The sequence below is a fragment of the Eleutherodactylus coqui genome, chromosome 1, assembly GCF_035609145.1.
Source record: "Eleutherodactylus coqui strain aEleCoq1 chromosome 1, aEleCoq1.hap1, whole genome shotgun sequence".
NCBI classification, from domain to species: Eukaryota; Metazoa; Chordata; class Amphibia; order Anura; family Eleutherodactylidae; genus Eleutherodactylus; species Eleutherodactylus coqui.
Genome location: NC_089837.1, coordinates 470,908,789 through 470,924,474, shown reverse-complemented (window position 1 = coordinate 470,924,474; position 15,686 = coordinate 470,908,789). Strand labels below are relative to the sequence as shown.

General features: G+C 46.4%; 1 protein-coding gene across 3 annotated transcripts in view; it reads right to left on the bottom strand.

The window, feature by feature from the left end:
• Positions 1-296: 296 nt before the first annotated feature.
• Positions 297-15,686, bottom strand: part of LOC136585593 (glycoprotein-N-acetylgalactosamine 3-beta-galactosyltransferase 1-A-like) — a 75,232-nt gene continuing 59,842 nt past the window's right edge. For 2 of the 3 annotated variants that reach the window (XM_066584401.1, XM_066584402.1), the window contains exons 2-4: positions 12,008-12,185; positions 10,280-10,938; positions 297-1,285 (exon numbers count right to left, since the gene is read on the bottom strand). In XM_066584401.1, coding sequence (XP_066440498.1) covers positions 1,136-1,285; positions 10,280-10,938; positions 12,008-12,185 — 987 coding nt within the window. In that variant the 3' untranslated portion in view covers positions 297-1,135. Of the gene's footprint in view, positions 1,286-10,279; positions 10,939-11,031; positions 11,111-12,007; positions 12,186-15,686 lie in introns of those variants that run through there. The other variant, XM_066584403.1, reaches the window with a different exon arrangement.

The window sequence follows — 15,686 nt, the reverse complement described above, 5'->3', positions numbered from 1 at the left end:
TGTATGATAAACATTCATTCATATTTATTTAAAGGGAACTTGTTGGGTCGTAGGGGTACCATAAACTAACTTTATGGATTGATAGGACAGGAGTCCTTGGGGGGTGCTTCTTTAAACTCGCCTGCCTCCCCATTCCCTTTCTAGCCACTCAGAAATCAGCCCCTAGTGGCCCCTGTCCTAAGAGCCCATAAACTTACTTTATGATGGTCGTACAACCTGACAGCTTCTTTTCAATGAAGTTTTTGTAGCTAATTTCTACTTGGGTTCCTGCACAGCAGGAATAATAAGTGCTGTCGAACTGGAAATTACAGTATAGTTTATGTAAAGAAACACCAGCTATGGAATCTGTGTGGTCCATGTATGCAAAATAACATGAAAATGACTCTACAATGCAAGTGGAGGTAGTATTGCTTTTCAGTCAAACATCTAACATTTGCTATTGCAGTCAATGAAATACCACGTGCCATAGTCCCCATGATCCCCGGTTAGTTACTGTTTCCAATGTCTCTCTCTACAGCTAACTGATATATTATCTACTATCTATCTAAAGTTGCAAATGTCCCCAAAGCTACGGCTGTATTCACACCACGGTTGGATATTCAGTTTGCAGTAAACACAGGATTTGGTCTCCATAGAGGTTTGTGTGGCCGACCTTCTCCAATGTGTCTCCTTGTAGCAAATCTACCCAAGACGCCTTTACTTGTATTGGACTGAAAGTAACACACCAGTACAAATGCTTCTTGCTAATTGCACATATAATGTATACATCAGGACTGCAGCCGGGCTTTCATCCACCGGGGCAAAGATTCAGCGTAAAAACTCGTAAATCATTCAGGAACATATCCATGGGGCAACGACTTCTAGAAACATGATTTCACACAAGCGTCTTCACAGCTTAGAAAGCAATGCCGGGGAAATCAGGAGAAGGCATTGGATCCGCAAAAATTAAGGCCTCTTGAGAAAATGTAGAACAGGCAAAATTAGGGGTGTAGTTGCTTTTGTTAGAATTGACATCTGATTGGTTGCTCTGACCAAGTGCTCCCCATGTCGCTTTTACTAGTTTTTTTTGTTTTGTCACTTGTGTCTGTGTTGAAGACGCTTTTGCTGTTATGGTAACGTTTGCACTGGAATTTCCTCATCTGAAAATATTAATTGGTAATGAGGGCTGGAAGCGGTACTGATATCCATATGCCCTCAGATGGTAGGTAAAATACTCCAAGGTGTGCATGAGCTCCGCTTCAACATAATGGTAGGTTATGGCCAAGTCGGAACAGCACTGAGGACCCTGTGAAGGAAAACATGGCAGGTTATCTGGGATTCTAATGAGAAGTGAAAAATAACCAGAAACCTTCTTCTACACATAGCAAAGGAGTAACTGTGGTCAAAAACGTTCCACCAAGTCTATTCAATTATCATATAACATTGATTAAAAGGAAGAAAGAAGAAAGCCACCTATCCTAAAAGGGGTTGTCGGTAGCTTTTTGTTCAAACCTCGATTCCCATACAGTAAAATAACTAACAGGTATATACTCATCTCTCCTAGCCACCTGCATCTCCTGCGCCGCTGCTCAGTCTTGGCTCTGGTTGTTTGCTTACAGGCTGCAGCCTTGCCTGCTTATGGAGCATCACAGGCTGCTGCAGCCAATGAAAGACCTCAGCGAGCGGTTGCTTGGCTGGAGCAGCCTGTAAGCATGATCTCAGAAGGGAGACCCAGAGTTGCGGTGCGGTTCATAGTGGGGAACGGGAAGTATATGCTGGTTAGTTATTTTAATGCATGGGGAATGGAGTTAAAAAGAAACAAACTACTCAGACGGTCCCTTTAAAAGACAACACCATAAGGACTTAAACACATAGGCGTGATTTTGTCTCGTTATGCAGCTGTGACAATCATGGCCACATAATGGGATAAGGCGAAACCAATAATTTCAATGACATCGTTTTCACTTGTGTAATAGTACAAGCGAGAAAAGATAGGGTAGGACGGATCTTACTATTTTTTTTTTTCAAACTCACTTGCTATAGCGCAGAGTTTAAAGTTTAAGAGAAAAAAATCCCCGTTCATACAAAACTATGTTCCGTAGCAGTGAGCGAAATTGCGTGAACACGCCTGTGTGAAGAAGCCATAAAAGGGCTTGGAGCTCTGTTTTTCTGATACAAAGCTCCACATTTTTCGAATAGACATGCAATTAAAGTTTAGCTGTCACTTACATTTACTTTTATGTAAAGAGAAGCGATTTCAAGGTTTTTTACAGCTGAGAACTGTTACTAGCAAAATCCATCTTTAGCTGTGTAGCCGAACAGGGATGGTGAGTACGGAGAACAGCTGCTGCTTCACTGGCCTGTGGTCTCAATGCTATTCCAGGTACAATACTGCACATTTAACTTGTCTATATTCCTCACTAATAGATCTATGATTACTTTATGCTCTCTTTTTGATCTGCTTATGTTCCTAGCAGCAGGCGCTGATAAAATTGTGTCAGTTCACAACCATCATCAGGGGAAACTTAGCATCTTACTGCATTGACAGTATTGAATTTAGTGTTTGATACATTGGGTCTGAATACACTAATTGGTTGCCATATGCATCAACTCTGCTTTTTTTTCTTCCGGCTGGTCTATGTATGCTAGCAGGAATAACCAGTTCCTTTGTCTCATCTCCACCCAGTCTCTACCTTATTCATACCCATCACATTCTCTTGAAAACTTTCCTATTCATGCCTAGCTATGCTCTTCCCCAGTTCCAAACTTCATTGCCCACATTTCCCATTCAAACCTAATGATAGCCTCTAGCTGTGCCCCTTCCATGCTCTCTCTGGAGCACCATCTAGAGCACAATCTAGAGTTATACCTATGCTTAGTCTTGTCTACTATTTGGCATGTTTTATTATTACAGTGTATGGGGCTCACTAATAACTATATGGGGCTCATTAATAACCCATATAAAACAAAAACAGCCTGTGAAAATGATTAGATAAGTTCTGGATGTGGTCTAATAATGAGTTGCTTTCGAGTTTTTATGATTCATCGTGATGTTAAAAAGATTTGTACACAGGAAACAGAACGGGTTTTTATATCTTTGCTGCATCCATCACACCAATAATAAAAAGCACTAAAACTTTTTGTCACTGTTCTGAATCAGGGGTATGGGGGCATATCAAAGTTTTAGGAGTTGCTGAACTATAGATAGCCATATATTTTCCCTAATATGCAACTGCAGTTTTACCCAAATGAATGGGCAGCCATTAGAGATGAGCGAACGTACTCGTTTCGAGTAATTACTCGATCGAGTACCGCCATTTTCGAGTACTTCAGTACTCGAGTGAAAAGTACTCGGGGTCGCCGGGGGGCGCCGTGGGTGAGTGGGGGGTAGCAGCGGGAAACAGGGGGGAGCCCTCTCTCTCTCCCTCTCCCCCCACTCCCTGCTGCAACCCCTCACTCACCCACGGCGCCCCCTGAATTTTTTCACCCGAGAACGGAAGTACTCGAAAATCGCGGTATTCGGGTGAAAAAGGGGCGTGGCCGAGCATGTTCGCTCATCTCTAGCAGCCATGTAATCATGTCTGTCAGAACCTGCAACTCTCGGGGCCGCCGTGCCCACACCACCGGTCCTGCCACCCGGGTTACAGGAGTGCGGCATAGGGGAGCCCCGGTTCTTGTGATATCCCCGGGCCGCTGTAAGACTGGTCGCCGCCGGGTTGCTAGGGAGGCAGCTGGTGCTTCTAGTCACTTGACTACCAGGCTGGCTTCCCTAGTAACTGTCTGTGCAGCAAGACTGGGGGCGTGCCCCCAGCACCTCCCTGATTAGCCCTGCTGCTGTCAGGCTCCCCGCCCCAATCAGCTTCTGGGGCGGGAGCGCTGACAGCATTTAAATATGTGTGTTTTCCTTTCAGCCCTTGCCAGTGTTAGTTTGGTTCTCCAGCTGCACCCGCGTTTATCCTGACTACTCTTTGTGACCCCGGCTTTCCTGACACCTGCTTTTGGACTTGACTATGTTTGCCTGACCCCTCCGTACTGCGTACCCTCTTGTTGCCAACCCGGATTGTCTGACCATTCTACCGTTGTTTTGTCTCAGTGTCTGTTTGTCTTCCCGGGTCCCGCTTCCCTAGTGAGGGTAGGGACCGCCGCCCAGTTGTCGCCCTGGGGGTTAGCCCAGGGGGGCAAGTAGGCAGGGACAGGGGTTGCGGGATATCTCAGGGACCCCCATATCCCGGACACTGTCCTGACAGTAACACTGGCCGAACGAAGGTCAGACCCTTGCATCCGCCCGGCAACTTTGAGCCCCTCGATGGAGGCCGTGGCGGCTTTAGCGAACCAGGTCCAGGTCCTTACGACCCTTGCCCAGGACCTAACAGCCCGCTTGCAGCTACAGGAACAAGTGGCAGCTGCAGGTCCCATGCAGCCCCCTTCCGCTCCAGGAACAATGTCAGAACCTCGAGCCACGCTTCCGGATTGCTTCTCCGGAGAGAGAGGTCAGTTTTTTGCATTTAGAGAGAGCTGCAAGCTCTACTTTGATCTCCGCCCCCACTCCTCTGGTACTGAATACCAGAAAGTGGGAATCGTAATTACCCGCCTGAGGGGAGAGCCCCAAAATTGGGCTTTCTCGTTACCAGCTGGCTCTCCCACCTGACTATCCCTTGACGCCTTTTTTTCCGCCTTGGGTCAAATTTATGACGAACCCGACCGGGCCGGCTACGCAGTCTCCAAGCTTCTGGCCCTGCGCCAGGGTCGCAAGATGGCGGAGGACTACTGCGCTCTATTCCGCCAACATTGTACAGAATCCGGGTGGAATGATGCCGCCCTAAAAGACCTATTTTTGACCGGTCTGTCTGAGGGTCTTAAGGACCTACTCGTGGCCCACCCGGAGCCTAGAACCCTGGAGCAAGCCATGTCGCTGGCTATTCGGGCCGACCGACGTTTGAGGGCCAGACACGCCGCTCGGACCACCCCACTCCCCACGCCCACTTCTTCGACTGACCCGACCTTTTTACCTCCCACCACCGAGGCCATGGAGCTGGGAGCCATGAACCCCAAGCAACGACGGGAATACCGCCTGAAGAAGAACCTCTGCTTCTACTGTGGGGAGCTGGGTCACCGCATTGCAACCTGCGCTAAGAAGCCACGGCAGGAAAAACTTCCGCTCCTAGGCAGTTGTCGGGAGGACTGTCTAGGAGCCAAGGTACTCCCTGTGTTGTCCAAAATGTTATTGCCCTGCACCCTAGAATTTCATGCTTTCCACCGTACTGGGCAAGCCTTTGTTGATTCTGGGGCTGCTGCTAATTTCGTTAACTTTAATTTCGTTGCTCAACTGTCCGGGGTTTTGTTACGTTTAGAGACTCCGATTTTTGTTTCAGGAGTGGACTCCACTCCATTGCAAGCAGGGGTTGTTAATCTGGTTACCCCTGAAGTAAGGTTTACTATAGGAGCCCTACACGTTGAAACCTGCACTTTTCTGGTGATGAGAGATTTGTCTGTGGACGTCGTCCTAGGCCTCCCCTGGCTCCGGGAGCACAACCCGGTAGTAAATTGGGACACGTTGGAACTGGTAGAGTGGGGTCCCCGCTGTGCCAACCACCTTGGTCCAGTGAAGGTGGGAATCTCCACCTGCGAGGGGAGTCCCCTACCAGATTACCTCTCCGAGTTTTCTGACGTGTTCTCCAAGCAATTATCTGAAGCTCTGCCCCCTCATAGGGAATGGGACTGTAAAATCGACTTGATTCCTGGGGCCAAACTTCCTAAGGGCCGCATTTATAATGTTACGGTTCCAGAGAGAGAATCCATGAGGGACTATATCCAGGACAGCTTGGCCAAGGGGCACATCCGGCCCTCAGAATCCCCGGTGGGTGCCGGGTTTTTCTTCGTTGAGAAAAAGGATGGGGGTCTCCGGCCCTGTATTGACTATAGAGAGCTAAATAAAATCACAGTCCGAAACCAGTATGCTCTTCCACTCATTCCTGACCTCCTCAACCAGGTCGCTGGTGCCCAATGGTTTTCTAAACTTGATCTCAGGGGAGCATACAACCTCATCCGCATTCGGGAGGGGGATGAGTGGAAAACCGCCTTCAATACGCCCCTCGGTCATTTTGAGTACCTAGTTATGCCTTTTGGATTGTGTAACGCCCCCGCCATTTTTCAGGGGTACATGAATTCAGTGTTTCAGGATATCATGGGGGTGTTCGTTGTTGTATATCTAGACGACATTCTGATTTTTTCCTCCGACTTGCCGAGTCACCATACTCATGTTCAGACTGTGCTAGCTCGACTCAGACATAACAAGCTGTTTGCTAAACTCGAGAAATGTGTTTTCGGGGTACAAAAGATATCATTCTTAGGGTATATCATCACGCCATGCGACTTCCAGATGGATCCTGAGAAGGTGAAAGCCATCACGGAGTGGGCCCAGCCAGGTTCATTGAAAGCCCTTCAACGCTTCCTCGGCTTCGCCAACTACTATCGCAAGTTCATTAAAGACTTCTCCGTGGTGGCTAAACCTCTAACGGACCTCACCAGAAAGGGAGCAGATGTGAGTACCTGGTCTTCTGAGGCTCTGAGGGCCTTCGATACCCTAAAGGCGGCGTTCTCTTCTGCGCCCGTCCTAGTACAACCGGATCTGTCCTGCCCTTTTGTGGTGGAGGTAGATGCCTCTGAGTTTGGTGTGGGAGCGGTACTGTCCCAAGGTCCCTCCACCCTCACTAACCTTAGACCGTGCGCCTATTTTTCTAGAAAGTTCTCTTCCACTGAACGGAACTACGATATAGGCAACCGGGAATTGCTGGCTATTAAGTGGGCTTTCGAAGAGTGGAGGCATTTTTTGGAAGGAGCCCATCACCAGATCACGGTACTCACAGACCATAAAAACCTCACCTATTTAGATTCCGCTAAGAGGTTAAATGCTCGGCAAGCCCGCTGGGCCTTGTTTTTCTCTCGGTTCAATTTTGTTGTTACCTATAGACCCGGTTCTAAGAATGTCAAGGCTGATGCCCTGTCTAGGAGTTTTGGTTCTCCGGAACCTTCCGAGGCTGAGCCTGAGAGCATTCTCTCCCCTGGGGTGGTCCTCGCTGCTGTCTCCTCCGACCTTTCACCTCTCATACACGCCGCTCAACAATCAGCTCCTGAAGCCCTTCCGGAAGGCAAATTATTTGTCCCGTTGTCACTGAGATTGAAAGTGTTAGAGGAGACACATGCTTCAGTCCTAGCTGGACACCCCGGCATCAGGGGTACTCTGGAGTTAGTATCCAGACTCTATTGGTGGCCGCACATGGCCAAGGATGTACGGTTATTTGTGTCCGCGTGCCCGGTTTGCGCAAGGGGGAAGAATCTCAGGAGACGTCCTGAGGGTCCTCTTCTTCCCTTGCCCATTCCGTTCAGGCCATGGTCCCATTTGTCCATGGATTTTATTACTGATCTGCCATCCTCGCTGGGGAATACGGTCATTTGGGTAATAGTTGACCGTTTCTCTAAAATGTCACATTTTGTTCCGCTTTGCAAGTTGCCTAACGCCAAACTTCTGTCTGAAATGTTCATCAAGGAGATTGTTCGGTTACATGGGATCCCCGAGGATATTGTGTCAGATAGAGGGGTTCAGTTCGTCGCTCGCTTCTGGCGAGCTTTCTGTAAAAATCTAAACGTCAATTTGTCTTTTTCCTCCGCCTTCCATCCCGAGAGTAACGGACAAACGGAACGGATGAATCAAGAACTTATCCAGTACCTGCGACTTTTTGTCTCTGATAACCAGTATCAGTGGGCCAACTACTTACCTCTCGCCGAATTTGCTATTAACAACCATGTTAACTCGTCGACCCAATTGTCACCTTTTTTTTGTAACTATGGGCTCCATCCCCGGTTCTCGCTTTCTACTCCTTTTGTCTCGAACAATCCGGCCGCTGACATATCCTCTGAGGAACTGTGCACAGTTTGGGCCCAGGTTCGTAGGAACCTTCAGGGTTCCCAAGAGAAACTGCGTAAATACTCAAATAAAAGATGTACTATCTCTGCACCTTTTGTGGTCGGGGAGCAAGTTTTATTGTCATCCAAGAATCTGAGACTTAAGGTTCCCTCCCTGAAACTTGCTCCTCGGTTCATTGGCCCATTTACTGTTTCGCAGGTTATCAACCCGGTGTCATATAAGTTGGCACTTCCTGACTCCTGGAAGGTCCACAAGGTTTTTCACAAAAGCTTGCTTAAGAAGTATGTGACTCCAGTTCTACCCACCCAGAACCCGCCCCCTCCTTCTCTGGTACAGGGGGAACTGGAGTATGAAGTAGAAAGGCTTGTTGATGCCCGACGGGTTAGAGGTGTGCTGCAGTACCTGGTCCACTGGAGAGGATTTGGCCCTGAGGATAGGACGTGGGTCCCTGCCAGGGACGTTCATGCTCCACGCCTAGTCCAGTCATTCCACAGGGCTTTCCCGCTTAAGCCCGCACCTGGCCATGGGGGTCCGGTGTCCCCCCGTAGAAGGGGGGGTACTGTCAGAACCTGCAACTCTCGGGGCCGCCGTGCCCACACCACCGGTCCTGCCACCCGGGTTACAGGAGTGCGGCATAGGGGAGCCCCGGTTCTTGTGATATCCCCGGGCCGCTGTAAGACTGGTCGCCGCCGGGTTGCTAGGGAGGCAGCTGGTGCTTCTAGTCACTTGACTACCAGGCTGGCTTCCCTAGTAACTGTCTGTGCAGCAAGACTGGGGGCGTGCCCCCAGCACCTCCCTGATTAGCCCTGCTGCTGTCAGGCTCCCCGCCCCAATCAGCTTCTGGGGCGGGAGCGCTGACAGCATTTAAATATGTGTGTTTTCCTTTCAGCCCTTGCCAGTGTTAGTTTGGTTCTCCAGCTGCACCCGCGTTTATCCTGACTACTCTTTGTGACCCCGGCTTTCCTGACACCTGCTTTTGGACTTGACTACGTTTGCCTGACCCCTCCGTACTGCGTACCCTCTTGTTGCCAACCCGGATTGTCTGACCATTCTACCGTTGTTTTGTCTCAGTGTCTGTTTGTCTTCCCGGGTCCCGCTTCCCTAGTGAGGGTAGGGACCGCCGCCCAGTTGTCGCCCTGGGGGTTAGCCCAGGGGGGCAAGTAGGCAGGGACAGGGGTTGCGGGATATCTCAGGGACCCCCATATCCCGGACACTGTCCTGACAATGTCCATCAGTTCTTCAGTCATAATCACAAGCAGTTCACTTCTCTCTATAGCGTCCATATAGATTGGGCATTCATTATGTAAGTGGAAAGTTGACCTGTTCATGTATTTGTAAAACCAGTATTGATTTGGACATTTGTATTATAGACTGTAGGTATATGAGCTGACAGTCGCTTGGTCATCCATTAGGTTATTAGTGGAGATGGCCAAGGTAAAAATTGCATTTGCTTTATACACACATGCAAAATTTTTGATCCTCTCTGCAAGCATCCAGACGTGTATCTGCAGCAAGTACTAAGGAAGAGGTTCACCAGCCTCGAAACGCGTATACATGCTGGTTTTAATCAATAAATTGGATAAGTTGGCAATAAACAATCTTACGTAAATATATATATATATATATATATATATATATATGTATATATATATACACATATATTTTATTATATCTTCCTTATCTAAACTGCTTTTGTATATCAAAAACAATCACAGAAAATGGCCACATACTTACTGTCTAAGGAGGGCAGATAGCTGCATCCCCTCAACATGCAGGTAACAAACTGCCAAATGAGGGATCTAATTACACCTGTGAGGGACACCGATGAAACAGCCATTCACACAGCCTCTTAATATAGAGGGGGTGGCTGCTTGGTGTATACTCCCACATAGAGTGGATACAAAGTGGCAGACCTTCTGATACATGCAGTGCACCATGCAGACCAACAACCTATTAATAACGCCACAATAGTTCGGCAGGTTGCCCTGCACCTCAAAAAGTGAACCACATTGGTACTGCCACCCTGGGCTTCCCCAGCGTTTTAAAGCCACACTGCATGTGAATAATAGATAATAAATGCAAGGCATTGGTTGGATGTTGGCCAAGATACATCAGCTCACTAACCACGTCAAGGTTCCTTGCTTGTAGTGAGTCCCTACACTAATATAAGTATGTCACAGAAGGGGAAATATAAAAACAATCACGGAACATGGCTGTTACTTACTGATTAAGGAGGGCAGATAGCTGCATCCTCTCATCATGCAGATAGCAGACTACCAAATGAGGGAGCTAATTACACCTGTGAGGGACACCGATGAGCTTTTGTATGTCTCTCTTATAACTGTCATACAACACTTTACACCACTTTCAACTTACCTCTATTATAGGATAAAAGCAGTATTTATTATAAACAGAACCCACTGGGAAATGTCCTGTCATGTGATGATCAGGTGTAAATGGATGGAAGCTTTCTCTTTTTTCACTGTCCCTTGTATCACCAGGTATCACTCCCATCTTCTGCATACAATCACCGAGTTCCAAATCTTCAACGGCGGATCTGTGAGTACAAACCCCAGTGCTGAATCCTTCTATGAAGCGTTTCAAGGATTCCTTGCTAAGTACATAACCAGCTCCACCACTCATATATCCCTGCTTGACAAAGGGTTTAAACCGTTTCCCAAAGTATATTGGCTGGTCTGGCATATAGGTGGAAAGCATCCATCGTAAATTGTCTACCACAACATAGGTGTCATCATCTGCTTTTAAGAACCAGTCGGCTTCATCAAAGTGATGTTTGTGTATATACTGGAAAGCTCGTATCGTCTTCCAGTAGAGTTGATCTCTGCCTTCTGTTGTATTTAATCCAATGGTTGGGAAGGTCTCACTTTCAGTGGAACTCATGAATAAAGTCTTATTGCAGTGGCGCGTCCATGTGTTCCTTGTGTGAATAGTTCTAGACTGTAAGTAAGCTGGTGCTGTCATAATCCAACATAATACTCGGATTTTCCGTGAAAGCTCATTACTTATGAAACTATCTGCAAAATCAATATACACAATCAGCAAATATGCAATCATCATCATTTACTTTTCCTATAACCTAACTTAAATTAGCCAATAATTCCACTTACTCCAATTAAGGGCTCCCACCCACTGGCGATTCTCTGCTCGTGGGCACGGGCCGGCACTTTCCATGCAACGCTATGGAAAGCTTCAGCCGGCGTGACAGGGGGCCTAAGGTCTTACAGGAAAACTCCAAAGTTCTCATTTAGAAGTCTAGTTATCATTTAATCAGGAAGAGTGATTTGAAATTAGGGTCTGGGAAAATTAACAACAAAAGGAGATAAGCCGGCTGCTTAAAAAACGCTTCTTTTTTTCTTCTTTGATTACAAAAAAAATCCATAAACTTATCAAATGCTGGGTACAGTGTGATACCATGCCAACGCACAGACGCATTTCGATAGACATAGTTTTTTTTATCATAGCTCTTGATCACAGCTAACAGACTGACATGGTACTTCTGCTTAAAAACAATTACGGACCAATCACTATACATTTAAATCATATGTGCACATTTTAACAAACTTGATAACGACTTCCAGAACCACATGAGAAAAAAAACAAACAAACCTTTTTTTTTTCTCCTTCTTCCTCCTCCCTCTCCTTTCCTTCTCTTTAATTAATATATAGCAAATCATTTTTAAACTTTAAACCCACTGGTAAGCGAGTTCCCAACTTCAATATTCAGAATGCCTCTCTGCTGAGGACAACTTTTCTCCAATCCCCTCCTCTCTGCTGAGGACAACTTTTGTCCAATCCCCTCCTCTTAAAGGTTTTTTTTACAGCTTCAATACTGCAGAATCTGAATGACTCTAAGGAGCTGAAGGATGTTCCAAAAAATGTCTGGCAACTCCAGAAGCATTTGTGTTCTTTTTCTCTATTTCATTAATGTGCTCCATGATAGTGGATGGGGACTATTTTATGCCATTCCTGAGCAATCCCTTTCAGAATGATTTTCCATTGTTCTATATGGTGCAATAGTAAAAATCACTCACTAGTTAATAAAATTATACAAAGATGAGAAAGACCATTGGGGAAATACTGCACCTTGAGTTATAGACACATTTATGTTCCATTTCCATGGGGTTCTATGGGACTTGTTCAGAAAATGATTATCATGCAGTTCATATCTAGTCCAGACCGATGTTAGAAAAATGACTAGAACAAAACCAAAACTGAATGGTATCCATGAAACCCGTCCAATAGAAATTGTCATGGCTCCTCTCTGCAAGAAAACACAGCTTTGAATAAAAGTTAGTTTCCATAACAAGTATAGATGAGGTTAAAAGGGAATCTGTGAGCTCAAACATATCGTCCAAACCGCAGGCATCATGTTATAGAGCAGGAGGGGCCGAGCACATTGATATGTAGTTTTATGGGGAAATATTCAGTATTATTTGGATTTTATTCATTTATATCTCTGCACATTCTGAGCTGAATAGTCCAATGGGCGGAGCTATCAGTGATTGGCAGCTATCTGTGTATGACTGTATATGATCCACCTGACAGAGTACCTTTAAATCTACAGTTTAACCACTAAAGGACCAGGGTGTTTTGGTCCAATAGGACCAAAGACTTTTCAGGGATTTTACCTATGTGGTGTCCTATATGGTGTGCCTGTTGTAGCTGAAGAAAAAAAAAAATTCTCTTGCTGTGTTTTTTGCCCCGGTGACATATAGGGATTAGAGATGAGCGAGCACTAAAATGCTCGAGTGCTCGTTGCTCGAGTCGAACTTTTGCGATGCTCGAGAGGTCGTTTCAAGTAAAGTCAATGGGCAACTCAAGCATTTTTGTATTGGACCGATGCTCTGCATAGGTCATGACTTGTCAAACACCAGAAAATGTCAGAAAGTTATGGAAACACCACAGAAACGGATAGGGAAGGGCAGGGGCAGCATGCATGGCTGCATCCGAGGCTCCCAGGTCCCACTATTAAGCTAAAATGGGGGCAAGAGTCTGCCGTCACCCCCCTAACAATTTATTTTGGACAAACCCTCATTAGCAAGGCATATGCGCTGGCACATCTTAGCCAAGCACCACACTACCTGCAACCAAGGACAATCACTTCCTGCCTCTTCTCCTGGGTTACATGCTGACATTGCTGCCCAACCCCACCGCACGACCCTGCATCCACAGCGCACACAAAAGTGTCCCTGCGCAGCCTTCAGCTGCCCTCATGCTACACACTGGCTTCATAGCCACACCACATTCATGTCTATTTATAAGTGCATACTGGATGAGGAGGAACCAGAGGCACACACTGCCAAGGCTTGGCAGGGCCAGGCAGCGACCCTCTTTGAAAGTGTGGCAGATAGCGCACAATGCTGTTGAGAATGGATGATAAATTGGTGTACGATCATCATTCCAATCCTGTGCCACCTCCATCACAAAATTGTCAGGAGCCTCAAACGTGGGCATAAAAGAGACTCAGGTGCCAGCACTTCTACACATCTCCACAATGCAGCAATACTCTGTGTGAGAAGCACGTAAGTGGGCCCAGGGTCAGGCTTGGTCCCAGCCTCCACCTTGTTTGAGCCAAGGTGCCACGCGTTACATAGCAATGGGAAATCTATGTGTCCCCACACAATTCATTCTGTGCTCATTCCACCTTGGGTGCCTAAAACGCAAGGAACCGTGAAGTGGTTAGTGGTCTCATGTATCTTGGCCAACAACCAACCAATGCCTTGCATTTATTATCTATCATTCACATGCAGTGTGGTTTAAGACTCCAGGGGGAGCCCACGGTGGCAGTACCAGTAAAATTTCTGTAGCAAGAGTATAGGCGGAACAAAGTAAAATTTCTGTAGCAAAAGTAAAAGCAGACTCCTGTAACATATCTGTAGCAAGAGTGTAGGCGGACCCCAGTAACATTTCTGTAGCAAAAGTATAGGCAAACCCCTCAAACCATTCAGTAGAAACTGCATAGGTGGACCACAGTAACATTTCTATAGCAAGAGTATAGGCAGACCACTGTAACATTTCTGTAGCAAAAGTATATGCAGACCCCTGTAACATTTCTGTAGCAAGAGCATAGGCGGACCCCAGTAACATTTCTGTAGCAAAAGTATAGGGAGACCCCTGTGACATTTCTGTACCAAAAGTATAGGCCGACCCCAGTAACAGTTCTGTAGTAAAAGTATAGGTGGACCCCAGTAACATTTCAGTAGCAAAAGTATAGGCAGACCCCTGTAACATTTCTGTAGCAGCATTATAGGCAGACCCCTGTAACATTTCCGTAGCAAGAGCATAGGCGGACCCAAGTAACATTTCTGTAGCAAAAGTATAGGCAGACCCCTGTAACATTTCTGTAGCAAAAGTATAGGCAAACTCCTCAAACCATTCAGTAGAAACTGCATAGGTGGACCACAGTAACATTTCTATAGCAAGAGTATAGGCAGACCCCTGTAACATTTCTGTAGCAAAAGTATATGCAGACCCCTGTAACATTTCTGCAGCAAGAGCATAGGCGGACCCAAGTAACATTTCTGTAGCAAGAGTGTAGGCGGACCCCAGTAACATTTCTGTAGCAAAAGTATAGGCAAACCCCTCAAACCATTCAGTAGAAACTGCATAGGTGGACCACAGTAACATTTCTATAGCAAGAGTATAGGCAGACCCCTGTAACATTTCTGTAGCAAAAGTATAGGCAGACCCCTGTAACATTTCTGTAGCAAGAGCATAGGCGGACCCCAGTAACATTTCTGTAGCAAAAGTATAGGGAGACCCCAGTAACAGTTCTGTAGTAAAAGTATAGGTGGACCCCAGTAACATTTCAGTAGCAAAAGTATAGGCAGACCCCTGTAACATTTCTGTAGCAGCATTATAGGCAGACCCCTGTAACATTTCTGTAGCAGCATTATAGGCAGACCCCAGTAACATTTCTGTAGCAAGAGTATAGTGAGACGCCAGTAACATTTCTGTAGCAAAAGTATAGGCAAACCCCTCAATCCAATCAGTAGAAACTGCATATGCGGACCCCAGTAACATTTCTATAGCAAGAACATAGGCCGACCCCAGTAAAATTTCTGTAGCAAAAGTATAGGCGAACTCCTGTAACATTTCCGTAGCAAGAGCATAGGCGGACCCAAGTAACATTTCTGTAGCAAAAGTATAGGCAGACCCCTGTAACATTTCTGTAGCAAAAGTATAGGCAAACTCCTCAAACCATTCAGTAGAAACTGCATAGGCGGACCCTAGTAACATTTCTATAGTAAGAGTATAGGCAGACCCCTGTAACATTTCTGTAGCAAGAGTATAGGCGGATCCCAGTAACATTTTTGGACCAAGAGTATAGGCGGACCCCAGTAACATTTCTGTAGCAAAGGTATAGGCGAACGCCTCAAACCATTCAGTAGAAACTGCATATGTGGACCCCAGTAACATTTCTATAGCAAGAGCATAGGCGGACCCCAGTAACATTTCTGTAGCAAAGCTATATGCAGACCCAGTAACATTTCTGTAGCAAGAGTATAGGCGAACCCCAGTAACATTTCTGTAGCAAAGCTATAGGCAGACCCAGTACCATTTCTGTAGCAAGAGTATAGGCGGACCCAGTAACATTTTTGAACCAAAAGTATAGGCGGACCCCAATAACATTTCTGTAGCAAAAGTATAGGCAGACCCCTGTAACATTTCTGTAGCAAGAGCATAGGCGGACCTCAGTAACATTTCTGTAGCAAAAGTATAGGGAGACCCCAGTAACATTTTTGTACCAAAAGTATAGGCA